Source organism: Manacus candei, unplaced genomic scaffold (genome assembly GCF_025592945.1).
Source record: "Manacus candei isolate 608988 ecotype Guabito, Panama unplaced genomic scaffold, ASM2559294v1 h1tg000049l, whole genome shotgun sequence".
NCBI lineage: Eukaryota > Metazoa > Chordata > Aves > Passeriformes > Pipridae > Manacus > Manacus candei.
The window spans coordinates 19,382,999-19,395,934 of record NW_026138097.1 but is presented as its reverse complement, the minus strand read 5'-3'; the positions used below and the strand labels follow the sequence as shown (position 1 = coordinate 19,395,934).

The 12,936-nt window shown below is 38.2% G+C and overlaps 1 protein-coding gene across 4 annotated transcripts in view; it reads left to right on the top strand.

The window, feature by feature from the left end:
- RELCH (RAB11 binding and LisH domain, coiled-coil and HEAT repeat containing) overlaps positions 1-12,936 on the top strand; it is a 74,084-nt gene extending 61,148 nt beyond the window's left edge. For 3 of the 4 annotated variants that reach the window (XM_051799358.1, XM_051799356.1, XM_051799355.1), the window contains exons 25-29: positions 1,006-1,144; positions 1,497-1,613; positions 2,627-2,715; positions 8,446-8,516; positions 12,521-12,936. In XM_051799358.1, the coding sequence (XP_051655318.1) occupies positions 1,006-1,144; positions 1,497-1,613; positions 2,627-2,715; positions 8,446-8,516; positions 12,521-12,641 (537 nt within the window). In that variant the 3' untranslated portion in view covers positions 12,642-12,936. Of the gene's footprint in view, positions 1-1,005; positions 1,145-1,496; positions 1,614-2,626; positions 2,716-8,445; positions 8,517-12,520 lie in introns of those variants that run through there. The other variant, XM_051799357.1, reaches the window with a different exon arrangement.

The following is a 12,936-nucleotide window of genomic DNA, read 5'->3' as shown; positions in this document are numbered from 1 at the left end:
TGACATTACCAAAATAATCCTTGAGGATAATGTAGAGATGCAATTCCTCCTTCTTTTTAAATGATGAGACTTTGGTAATAGATCAGAATTCTGAAGACACCCAGGATTCTGCTGTAAGCAGTAGAAATGCTGGATTTTATTTTATATAACAACTGTACAATTGAATTTCTTCTTAAAATCTTTGCAGCTTTTTGCAGAGCTTGCATTCTTCCCGTAATTTCAACATATTCTAAAAGAATGTGTTTGAGGAAATGTGAGTAATGTGAGTCAAGTCAGTGATGACTCACAAGCACTCAGAAGATGGAAAAGTTAGAATTTTGTAGCTTGGAATGCATGCCTATAATCAGTTGGGAAGAATATTGTTTTGTTACCACACAGAAATTACTGTATCCATTGCACTAATTAAAACAAACCTTAGAGTACAGAGGTGATAGCACCTTCCTAAATGTATCATAAAATATTATTTTTTCAACTATGAACGCAAATAAAGTACTTACGTAATTTTATTTTCCATTTTTCTAACCTTTAGTTGAAGAAATCTTTTTAATTCCATTGATTTTATAATGGTTACTTTTGCATCTCTGTCCTCTGCAGAAAATTTTTCAGCCTATTAATTGAGCTACATTATAAAAAATCTCATTAATGAAGTTCTAATTAAACAAGAAAACTCCATAGTTATTAATAGCAAGTGGGAAATTTTAATAGGTAAAAAATGGGAGTGTCAAACCCAAGGAAACCTCAGGAGGAAAGACCAGCTCTATGGAAGCACCTCTCTGTAGTTAAAAGATAAATCAGATTAAAACCCTGTTAACAGTCTTTAAGGCATAAAGCTGCATTGAAGAGTTTGGAACATCCTGTTAGGAAAAAAAAAAAAGTAAATTAGAAGAAAGTCCAACATTTGTCATCTGAAATATGGAAGATTATAAACATACTCTGAATTGACCATAACAATTTCTAACATCTTCATTCTTTTGTGTTCTTTCTGTTTCTCTGGGAATATTTAAGCTTCTGGAGAGAGTAAAAATGCAGCTGGCATCTTTCCTGGAAGACCCTCAATATCAAGACCAACATTCTTTACATACAGAAATCATAAAGACATTTGGAAGAGTTGGACCTAATGCTGAGCCCAGATTTAGAGATGAATGTAAGTTGCATCTGTGAGAAGATGCAGTCTTGCTCTTTCTGTCCAAAAGCTAATAGGTATGCTGATTATATTGATTTTTTTTTTCCTATGAGTTGTTACTATTTCAAAGGTACTCTGAGATACATTTTTATTTCAAGTGGTGCTACCACAATCTTTATTTCAAGTTTGAGTTGATCAGTTAAATCTGCAAGGGCAGTGCCATCAAAAGCAATTATTTGCAGTTCTTTTTCCACACTGTTGTGTGTGCCTGCAGGCACACAGGTGTCTGCAATTGCCACATAGCAACTGTTTAATGCTAAACAAGTCTGTGGAAAGCAATTTCAAACACTTATTCCCGTATTTACTTTTCCAGTTGTTATTCCACACTTGCACAAGTTAGCCTTGGTCAACAACCAGCAGTCTGTGGATTCGAAGAGACTGGATATCGCTACCCACCTGTTTGAATCCTACAGTGCTCTTTCCTGTTGTTGTATCCTTTTTTGGGGGGAACTTTAGCTGTTACTTCTGTGGTGGTGGTGGAAGTTTAATACTTGAGAAATAAGTTAAGTTTGTCTTTGAATATGTGAGGTAAAACATGATCTATTCAGCATAAGGAAGAGGTTTTCACAGATGGTAAATTTGGTGGGTTAGTTGGACACCAGATGCCAACCAAGCCATTCTACTACTCTCCTCCTCAGGAGGATGGGGGGGAAGGTGGGGGGGAAATAAAATGGAGAAAAAACTCATGGGTCAAGATAAAGGCAGTTTAATAAACAAAAGCCATACATGGAAACAAAGGAAAACTGAAAATTTATTCTCTGCTTTCCTCCAGCAAACAATGTCTGGCCACTTCCCGGGAAGCAGAGCTTCAGCACACATAGCAGTTGCTCTGGCAGAGTAACATCATAATAACAAATGCCTCTCACAGACCCTTCTACTTTCTCATAGCTTTTGTATCTGAGCAGACATCATATGGTATGGAATATCCCTCTGGTCAGTTTGGGTCAGCTGTCCTGGCTGTGTCCCCTCTAAAGGTCTTGCTAACCCACAGCCTGCTGGTCAGGGGCGGAATGTTGGAGAGACAGCACTGGTGCTGTGCCAGTGGTGCTCAGCAGTAGCCAAAACACTGGTGTGTTATCAACGCCTTTCAGGTACCAGCGTAAAGCACAGGACTGTGAGAGCTCCTATGGGAAAGTGAACTCACTCTCAGCCCAACCCAATACAGTGGAACTGATAGATACTTTTAATAGAACAAAGCTACGAAATCAAAGCCCTTGATCTTGACCAGTAAATTAAGAAACAATACTAAATGAATGGTATGGATGTGTGAAATATATGATGTTAAATATGTTTAAGATCCTTTTTGCTTTTTATTAATCATGAAATTTTCTTAGTTTTGCTGCTGTCTATGTGTTCCACAGAATGACATTATCGGAAGACAGACAAAAACTTGTATAATTTCAGAATTCAATCCTTATAATACCTTAATAACCTGGTTTTTAGTTATTTCAGAGGATTTAATGGTCAATCACTTTTTACCAGGACTGAAGTGTTTACGAACTGACATGGAACATCTCTCACCGGAGCATGAGGTGAGCAGCTGTTTACTGAGTATGAGATGCAGGTGGCAGAAAAAGTTAAAATGTAATGGTATTTAAAACCAGAATTTAAGGAGAACTGCTCATAAGTGTATCAAAACATAGGGGTTTTTTTATAAGGAGTAGGTCACATTATTTAAAAAACAGTAAAAGCTTTTTACATTTATTTCTAAACTGAAGATCTCTGCAGAGAAATATTCAACTGTCAGAAATTCATGTTGAAACAGATCTTTGTAGACTGAAGAAAAATTAATGTTTTTACCATCTTTCTTTTTCATCAAAACAAGGATACACTAAAATGAATGGCTACAATATATCCAAAGAAATACAGATGAAAGTTGGTGGAGTTTAGGAAAGAAATCAAAAATGAGGAAAGTATAGTCCTGAAATACATGGAATGTACTTCATATCTGGAGTACTATGTCCAGTTCTGGGCTCCCCAGTACAGAAGCATGGATCTACTGGGGAGAGTCCAGTGAAGGGCCACGAAGATGATGACCGGACTGGAGGAGAGGCAGAGAGAGCTGGGACTGCTCAGCCTACAGAAGAGAATGCTCAGGGGCATCAGCATATAGACAAACACCTGAGGGTCCAAAGAGGGCTGAGCCAGGTTCTTCTCAGTGGTGCCCAGTGACAGGACCAGAGGCATTGGCAGAGGATTTTTTTACTGTGAGAGTGACCGAGCACTGGCACAGATTGACCAAACAGGTAGTGGAGTCTCCGTGCCACAGGCAGCTGGCTCCAGGTGGCCTTGCTTGAGCAAGGGCTTGGACCAGATGATCTCCAGATGCCCCTTCCAACCTCAACCCCTCTGTGATTCTGTAAATTGTAAAAAGCAGATTAAAATAAGCAGATAGGACAACACAGAAGCAAACATGATTTTCTCTGGTAGGAGGAGCTTACAGAAAGCAGCAAACTAGAAGAATTACAATGAGAAGCCAACTTGAGAAACTTGTAATCTTGGTATATGCACTTTTTGTAAATACTTGAAGAAGATGAATAGTATCTGATTGAAACACATAGATGTTAAGTCAGTAGCTGAAAACAAGAGACATAGTTTAGTTGCATGTTGGAGGAAACCTTAGCAGGATAAACATTTCAAGAGATGAAGAAAAAGATTTAATCAGAATGTACAAAGGAACATTGTTGTGGTCTTTGAAGGTTAATACTGCACTTTCATGGATTACATTGTACATGAGAAAATTAATTTTATTTTCCTTATGTTTGCAAAAGTGACTTACTTGAAATGACTGTATTCTCTAGGAGTCCTAAGTCCTTATATTCAGTAACAAAGTTCCTTCTTCCAGTTACATTTTTAATCTAATAGTCTCATTCTTTTAATTTCTGTATATTATTATTTGAGGAACTTTCCGACCTAAAAGGAAAGAATCTGACTTCAGAAGGGTGAGTCAGGAGGAACAGTAGTAAACTGAGCATCAGTCAAAGGCAACAGAATTGTGCTTCTTTACCACAGGCAGCACTGGAGATGTGGCAGTGATAGATACTGTGTTCAGAGAGACCTGGGAGATGTATTGTGGTTTGGGAAGTCTTAAGAATATATCTGAAAGCTGCAGTAGGCAAAAGTTTAATTTTCCTTCACTAATGGGATAACTGATACAAATACTACTTACTTCATTTTTGTAGTTAATGCAACTTCTAAGGTTTAAGGCCATAGTCAGTTCAAAAGATGCCCTGAATTAGAACAAAAGAGCTTATTTGACTGAGTTTGTCTTGTTAGTCAGAGAAGGAACTGAGGACTTGAATAGGATTAAAAATAAATCAATAAGGAAAGACAACTCTCAATCCTCCATTACTACATTTTGCATCACTGTGATTAAGTGGCTTCAGGCATGATGCCAAGTGCTTTGTTTTTTTAACTGGAGAGAAATATAAAATTAAAAATATTTGCACTGTGGTAGAGGCTTTGAGGCCTGGTTAGTTCTAGTGTCTGTCTTGGAAGCCTTCTGTCTTAAAATAGTTTTCTGAAATAAATGCCATTTACTATCTCAAATAGTTAGATATTTGCATAAACAGAATTAACCCTTTTCTCAGTATTTTGGTTACTCTGGTGTTATTCACGATTCGAATGGTTATATGACTTAAAAAAATACAGATGATTGGAAGTTGGCGAATGTCACACCAATCCACAAAAAGGACTGGAAGTAGGACCCAGGAAACTAGAGTCCTGTCAGCCTGACCTCAGTGCCTGGCAAGGTTATGGAGCAGATCATCCTAAGTGCAATCACACAGCACCTACAGGATGGACAAGGGATCAAACCCAGCCAACATGGGTTTAGGAAGGGCAGGTCCTGTCTGATCAACCTGATCTCCTTTTATGACCAGGTGACCCTCCTGATGGATGAGGGGAAGGCTGTGGATGTGTCTACCTGGACTTCATCAAAGCCTTTGATACTGTCTACTATAGCATGCTCCTGAAAAAGCTGGCAGCCCACAGCTTGGACAGGGGCACTCTCTGCTGGGTTAGGAACTGGCTGGAGGGCCGGGCCCAGAGAGTGGTGGTGAATGGAGCTGCATCCAGTTGGCGGCCGGTCACTAGTGGTGTCCCCCAGGGATCAGTGTTGGGCCCAGTCTCTACTGATGATCTGGATGAGGGGATTGAGTGTACCATTAGCAAATTTGCAGATGATACCAAGTTGAGGGGGAGTGTTGATCTGCTGGAAGGCAGGAAGGCTCTTCAGAGGGACCTGGACAAGCTGGAGAGATGGTCTGATTCCAGCAGGATGAGGTTCAGGTGCTGGGTCCTGCACTTTGGCCACAACAACCCCATGCAGGGTTAGAGGCTGGGCACAGAGTGGCTGGAGAGCAGCCAGGCAGAAAGGGACCTGGGAGTTTGGATTGACAGGAAGCTGAACAGGAGTCAGCAGTGTGCCCAGGTGGCCAAGAAGGCCAATGGCATCCTGGTCTGGATCAGGAACAGTGTGGCCAACAGGTCCAGGGAAGTGATTCTTCCCTGTACTCAGCGCTGGTGAGGCCACACCTGGAGTGCTGTGTCCAGTTCTGGGCCCCTCAGTTCAGGAAGGATATTGAGGTGCTGGAGCAGGTCCAGAGAAGAGCAGCAAGGCTGGTGAAGAGACTCGAGCCCCAGTCCTATGAGGAGAGGCTGAGGGAGCTGGAGTTGTTTAGCCTGGAGAAGGGGAGGCTCAGGGGAGACCTCATCACTCTCCACAACTCCCTGAACGGAGGTTGTAGCCAGGTGGGGGTTGGTCTCTTCTCCCAGGCAGCTCTCAGTAAGACAAGAGGGCATGGTCTTAAGCTCTGCCAGGGGAGGTTTAGGTTAGATATTAGGAATTAATTCTTTACGGAGAGGGTAATGAGGCATTGGAATGGGCTGCCCAGGGAAGTGGTGGATTCTCTGTCCCTGGAGGTTTTAAGGTAAGACTGGATGTGGCACTTAGTGCCATGGTCTATTAACTGTGGTGGTAGTGCATCAAGTCCAACCCTTGATCATTTCAGAGGTCTTTTCCAACCTAGCTGATTCTATGGTTTTCTCATTTACAGAGCCTTAGTTTTTATGGCTCTAACATCAGTACAGAGTTTATGCTTATCTTGGAAAGGTAACATTTGTGGAATTGGCTTGTGATCCTGTCGGGCAACATTTACCACTTATCCCTCATACTTGCTTTCCTTTTTTCATATAAACAAAAGAGTAAGTTGGGCATTTAGGCCAGACCTTCTCATCTTTAAAAGAAACATTTCACCTTGTGCAAACATTTCAGGTACTTTACCAGCATCTCTAGTTCAATGTTAAGTCCCTTCTTCCCTCTTCTCCACTTGCCTTCTATTTATTTTCAAAATAACTGGATTGTGAGTTGCATGATAATGAGATATGGTCAGTACTTGATCAAAATATTTAGTCCATATACTGCAGTATTGTTTATAATACTTAAACATGTTATATCTCTTAAATGTCTTTAAATATAGAGTTACAACTCTAAAATCTCTCTCTTAAAGGAGGTCTACATGATTTCATAATCAGTCCTAGGATCAAACAAAGAGAACCCAAGGGAACAGGTCAGAGCAGTATGTGCAAAGCCATAATGTAGAATTGCCATATGATATTATATTTATATCTTTCCTCTGTTTTGCCCTGAACTTTAAGATAAATTGATTTGGGAAAGAGGAAAGAATTGCTCCACTTCATCCAAAAATTAACAAAGCCTTCCCAGAAGTAGGTGTGCAATGGCCAGCAACTCCATCATGTTACTGAAATGATTCTGAGTCCCTGGTGAATTTTTCTCCCCTTCGATCAAGACTTCATATTTGATGTTGATGTTTGGAACATCTTCATTCAGATAGATGTACAAAAATGTAGAAAAGCTCCAGTGCACAGGTAGAAATGCTAAGTAACCAAAATTATGGCCACTGTGCTTATAAATTTCAGGTGATTTTTTGATACAGAACAAAAACCTTGCTTTTTCACAGGAGTTCTGAATGTATTTGTCTTGTATCTCTGTACTACTGAGTTTAAGTACCTTGTATAATGTTTTATGCAAATGAAGGACGGCAGATTTAGCAGTAAGAGTTGTAGTCCTTTTCGAATGCTGCTCTCTGAAACATTCAAGTGTATATAACACCTGCTACCTAAAACGTTTCAAATGCTGGAGTAATATTTTTGGAGAAATAGAGTGAGGGGTGGCACAGATCTGTAGACCAGGCCACTTCTTACCAGTGTAATTAAAGGTTGTGCTGCAGATGTCCAAAGCAACTTGACAGAAACCAGCTTCTTAATGTGTATAAATACATTTAAAAACAGTTACCAGCTGGTAGTAACCATTAGTGACTGATCCATATTTTAAAGATTGAAATTGGGGTTTTTTCCTTTATTGTATATATTATGGTTTGGTAAGACACTACTAATTTATATTGCTTGTAGCTTTGAGATTTTAAGTTTAGTGTCTCAAAAAAAATTGCTTCGCTTTCTCCTGAGCTGTGAGCAGCGTAAGTTTCCACTTATGCAGTGTGTGTGTGTATATATACATGTACATATACATATATATATTTATAGTTTCACATTTTGCATTATGCACATTTGCCTAACTGTTTTGCCTAAGTGTTTCAAATGCTTTTTGTCTTAATGTGTGTGTACACATTAAGTACTGTGTAAGCAGGGCAGGGAGCCATATACCTGTCCCATGAACTGTATTTTTTTTTTTTTAAAGCCTACTCCTGGGAATCATTCCTTATTTTTGGAGAAATGTGAAAATGTCAGTGTGGAGGTGTTTTCAGTCTTAAATACTTTGCAGAAACCTTTAACACTACAGTTGCTTAAATAAAGGAAAAAAGCCATGATTCATAGGAACCCTGGAAGACACCAGTGGAAGGATACCAAGTTTGCTTTAGCAATTCCTTTCCATTAAGGTGTTGTCTCGGGATGCCATCATACTTTTTTTTTCCCTTCCTTTTTCTTTCATGCATAATGTTCATGAAGATATGGTATGTCATAGAAGCAAGTTCACTTTATTTCAGAAAATGAGGGGAAACAGGAGGGCATCTGGAACTCCTGTAACTGTTTCAAAAACATTTACTTCCTTAAGGTATTTTGAACATTTTTGTTGTTTCTAGCCACAAGACATCAGGTAACTGGAGAACAAAAAAACTTTTCAAACAGTTCCGCTAATGTCAGAATTAGTTGCAGAGTACATTTCGTAAGAAGTGTTAACGTAAAAGGAAAAATGTCAAATGTCATGTATCTCTCTTCCTTAGGTTATTTTGAGCTCCATGATAAAAGAGTGTGAACAGAAAGTGGAAAACAAGACCGTCCAAGAACCACAAGGGTAAGACTTCCACTTCCTTTTTTTTATATGTCTCCAGAGTAATGTTCTGCAGAATGTATTCCATAATGGTGTCCAAGGTTTGTGACCAGAAATCCCATACTGACATATTCTGTATTTGAAAACAGATTTTAGGAACTTTAACACAGTTTGTGGTTGTTTCTGTCTCCAGTGAAAAAGACAGGACAAGAAATATTTATTTGTATCAATAGCAATGACTTTCTTGTTTTCCCGTGTTACTTTGTCCCTAATTTTTTATCCATTTAAAGCAGTATTTAAATTTCTGTCCTGAATCTGAGAAAGCAGGAGGTGTCTGGCCTAAGTGCTTAGAGCAAGGTATGTGGTACACACCTTGCCACCCTGGGTGGGGGCAGCCTGCAGGCTGAGGGAATTGTTCTGGTCCTGAGAATGGCTTGCTCCAGGCTGCTGACCTTGCTTGCCTGTGACTAGTAAACACAAAAACAGCTTCTCCAGTGTATAAATTGGGCTACCTGTGTGAATTTCCTGAAAAGAAAGGTAGCTAACAGACCCACACTGGACATGGAGATTTGGAAAGCCTAGTGTCATTATGATGAGTTGTATGTGCTCTTTTGCATGCTTGTTGCTTGGAATGGCGTCCTGACAGGTAACTTCTCATGGATAATTATATAACTTAATAAATCCTTAGTGGTGTTGCCAGGAAGAGTTTGAGAAGAAACAGTAGGTATCTTAAGAGAAAATCTGTCCTCAATCCCAATACTTTGCCATGGGAATTGAGGGAGTTACTGAAGCTTGTTTGTGTCACACTTCCATATCTGTAACAAGTGGATAGAATTTACTTCTTGAAAGAGCTCAGGCATGGTCCTGGAAGCAACTGGTAGTTTGAGAATTACCAAAATAGGAAAGCTGTACAAGAATTGAACAGAAGAAATGTGGTGTGGAAAAAGGGTCAGTCTCTCATGCATCAAATAAGATATTTCAGGGATTGCTGGTAGTAAATACTTTGAAATCACAGTTAGTCCTATTAAGCCATTGCAGAAACCAGTAAATGCAAACCTGATACAACATCTAGTATATTTTCTTTTAGGATGCAACTGCTGAAAACTTAAGTTTTGAAAAGGATAAGTCTTTGCAGTGTGTTCCTCTCTTCCTTAATTAGCCTTCCCCTTTTTTACTAAAAATCAGACTATGGTCTGATCTTTTACTGTACAAAATTAACAAGAAATATTTTACCACTGAAGAAATGACCTTTTCATATACATAAATATCTCCTTTTTTTCCCTAAGCCCTTGCTAATTTCAGTTCCTAATTTCAGTGACAATTATATATTTGACAAAGGATTTAAATGCAACTGGGATATAAATTACTGGGTTTTGTTAACAGCATGAGAATGCATGCACAGAAATAAAAACAGATACAAAAGCAATCATAAGATGCTGCTGATAATCTTGTCTTTCCCCCTTGCTGTTAGAAAAGGTTTGTCAAATAATATGGGGTCAAAGAAATAGTTTTTAAAGAAGATTAAACTTAGCATTTTTATATATTGGAGAGCCACTTCTGTTAAGCATTTTCTTTAGCAATCAACAAGGTATTTCAGTCATGGCTAAGAACTTACGTTACAAGCTGATTTTTATAAAATGCCCAGCATGAATGTTTGTTTTGGCCTAGAGCTTTCCCATAAAACAGGCAGAACTCTATGTAGCATGTAATTCATCTAGACACTGGTCAAAAATTTGACATTTACACATTTTTTTTGTTTGTGGGTTGGGTTTTGCTTTGGTTTTTAAATAATTAATAAATGCAAGGACTTCTCTATAGGACCAGTTGTTTCAAACAAGATATGCTACTGCCTTATTTGGATCTCTGATTACTTTTTGAAGATGTGAGACTCAAATTACTTGATTTCATATTATTTTTATTGATATGTTTAAATGTTCAATTTGCATAGTAATAGAAGTACTTTGGTGGCATATTTTAAGTCTGCTGAGTGCTGTGGATTATATTTATATTTGCAGTAACATAGTAATAGAAAACACGAAGTCCTAGACGCTCCAGTTGTTAAATTTTTATTTTTGACAGCAGATGGCTGATATTCCCCCAAAACTGTTTTGAATGTCAATAGTACATTTCCTGGGTTTCCTCAAACTTATTCAGGAATATTAGAATAATGAAAGCACAGTTTGTTTGAAAACTACAGGTTTGTTACCAGCTGATGGGCTTTCTTTTCTGAAGTGGGCAGTTTTATTTTCTCAGTGCTGCTTATGCTTGGAAGGTATAGTATTTTCCAAATAATTTTTCCTAGTTACACACAACTCTAGGATACGTCAGTCAGGAATAGCTTCTTGTCCTTAACCAGCTGATAGCGAGTCTAAACTGTTATTTACGTAATTTATATGGCCTTGTTTTATCATGAAATCAAAGGAAATTGCATCTTACAGTAGCAGTAATTTACCTGCTAAGTTTTATCAGCTGGAAATAGGTGATTCATTACTTGATGGGAGGTGTATAATCAAGCCAAAGATATTGATTGTGCCTGAAAGAAATATTTGACTTAAAAAGTTTATAATTAAACTATCTGTAAATCTACAGTACAGCTTTAGTGAGAAGCTTCCTTTTGTTTTTTAAGGTACTTTAAAAAGAACCAGAATTCATTATCACTAAGCACCTTTTTTTGTGGTATGAAATGGGAAAAAGTACTAAGCGCATCCCTGCTCACTTTGAAGAAATCATTCAAGTTCTGTTGAAGCAGTTAACTTCAACTTGACCTGCCTTGATGCAGCTGTGTCTAACAGAACTGTTTATAACCTTGCAAACTGAAAAGTCTGTTCCTGGAATCTGGCTTATACCAGTAAGACATATTTTGTGGTCTTATGTATAATTTTGAAATGCAGAGTCCACGCTGAGCTTACAAGGGAGAATTTAATTGGAAATGTTTTTAAAATTGGCCCTATCTAATGTTGTTAAAATGGGAAACGTTTTCCTACAAATATGGGAAGTATGGAATATTTATTAGTATTCCTGCTATTGTACATTTGTTCTGTCTTGAGACAGATTACTCCTACTATGCTTATATATATATATATGTGTAAGTTATATATATCTGAAGTTGAGCTCACTGATATGTTGTAAATTAAAAACAAAAATCTTAATTTCACAGCATTTGGATAATTTCTTAACATGTTCAAAGTTGTAGCATGTTGTAGCTTCAGCACTGATTGGGTTGCTCCTTCCAGTCCAGTTTGTGGCAAACCTGTGGACTCTTCATTGTCCTATCTAGTATGTATGAAGCAGGAACATTCAAGCACGGGTAGTAGGAGCCACATTCACAACAATCAGAAGGAGAATGCTCCTTACCCAGCGAGGGGCTGACCCAGTATAACTCAGGGTGGGGTTTACAAGACATTTACAAGGAGATCAAAGGAAAGCTGATCAATAAAAATAAAGCTTTATTGGAAGTTACTAGATTGACAATCTACACCCAGTTTTAAACTCTGCTCAGGTTGGAAATAGTTGGAAAACAAGACAGTTAAAAATTAAGACAAGAGGTCGCTTGTTTTGTACATGCCTTGCTTCTACTCTTCTGTACATGTCTGCTAGTGGTCACTGTTGGAGGCAGGATACTCAGACTAGGTAGGTCCATGTCTGAACCAGTACTGTCATACTTATACTAAAAAAAAGTTAAGGATTGACATTTCTGCTGAGAAGGTAAAACCAATCTTTCACAGAGGTATTTGTCACTAGAGCAATTGCTGAATACGTAATAAATGCTAATGTGGGGACATCCAAAGGTACCAAAAAGTAGTGTGGACAAAAATATTTTACCATTTTCACAAGGACTGTGAGGACATTAAAATCGATTTAACAGTGTATATTTGCACTAGGTGGTGATGATTTTTTCAGTTCTTCATGGTCTGGTCTTTTATGTTGAAACCTCTAAAATGCAAAGACACTTTAGTTGTTTAATAAATAACAGCATAATGTTCTTTTTTCTTTGTAGTCTTATGTCACTAAATTTTTTATTTTCCTAGCTCAATGTCAATTGCAGCGAGTCTGGTGAGTGAAGATACAAAGACCAAGTTTTTGAACAAAATGGGCCAGCTGACTACATCAGGTGCAATGTTGGCTAATGTGTTCCAGAGGAAGAAGTAAGATGGGAAGAGGAACTCCCAGCTAACACTAAGATGGACCTCACAGAGACTGGTTCCTGTACTTGAAGTACTTGCCTTTTAATTTCTTCTGTCTTATGTTCTTGTAGTATAATTTTATTCTAACCTCCAAAGATATTTGCACTGCTTTTGAATATCGCTGTGTATCTGTTAATTTTGGGTTAACTGTGGTTGATATAAAACTGAAATCATAGTCTGTACCGAGTCCCTGTTCTGTGTTCTTGTCTTTCCAGCATTATTTTTTTTATATAGTGGAAGGTTTTGGTTTTTTTATTTTC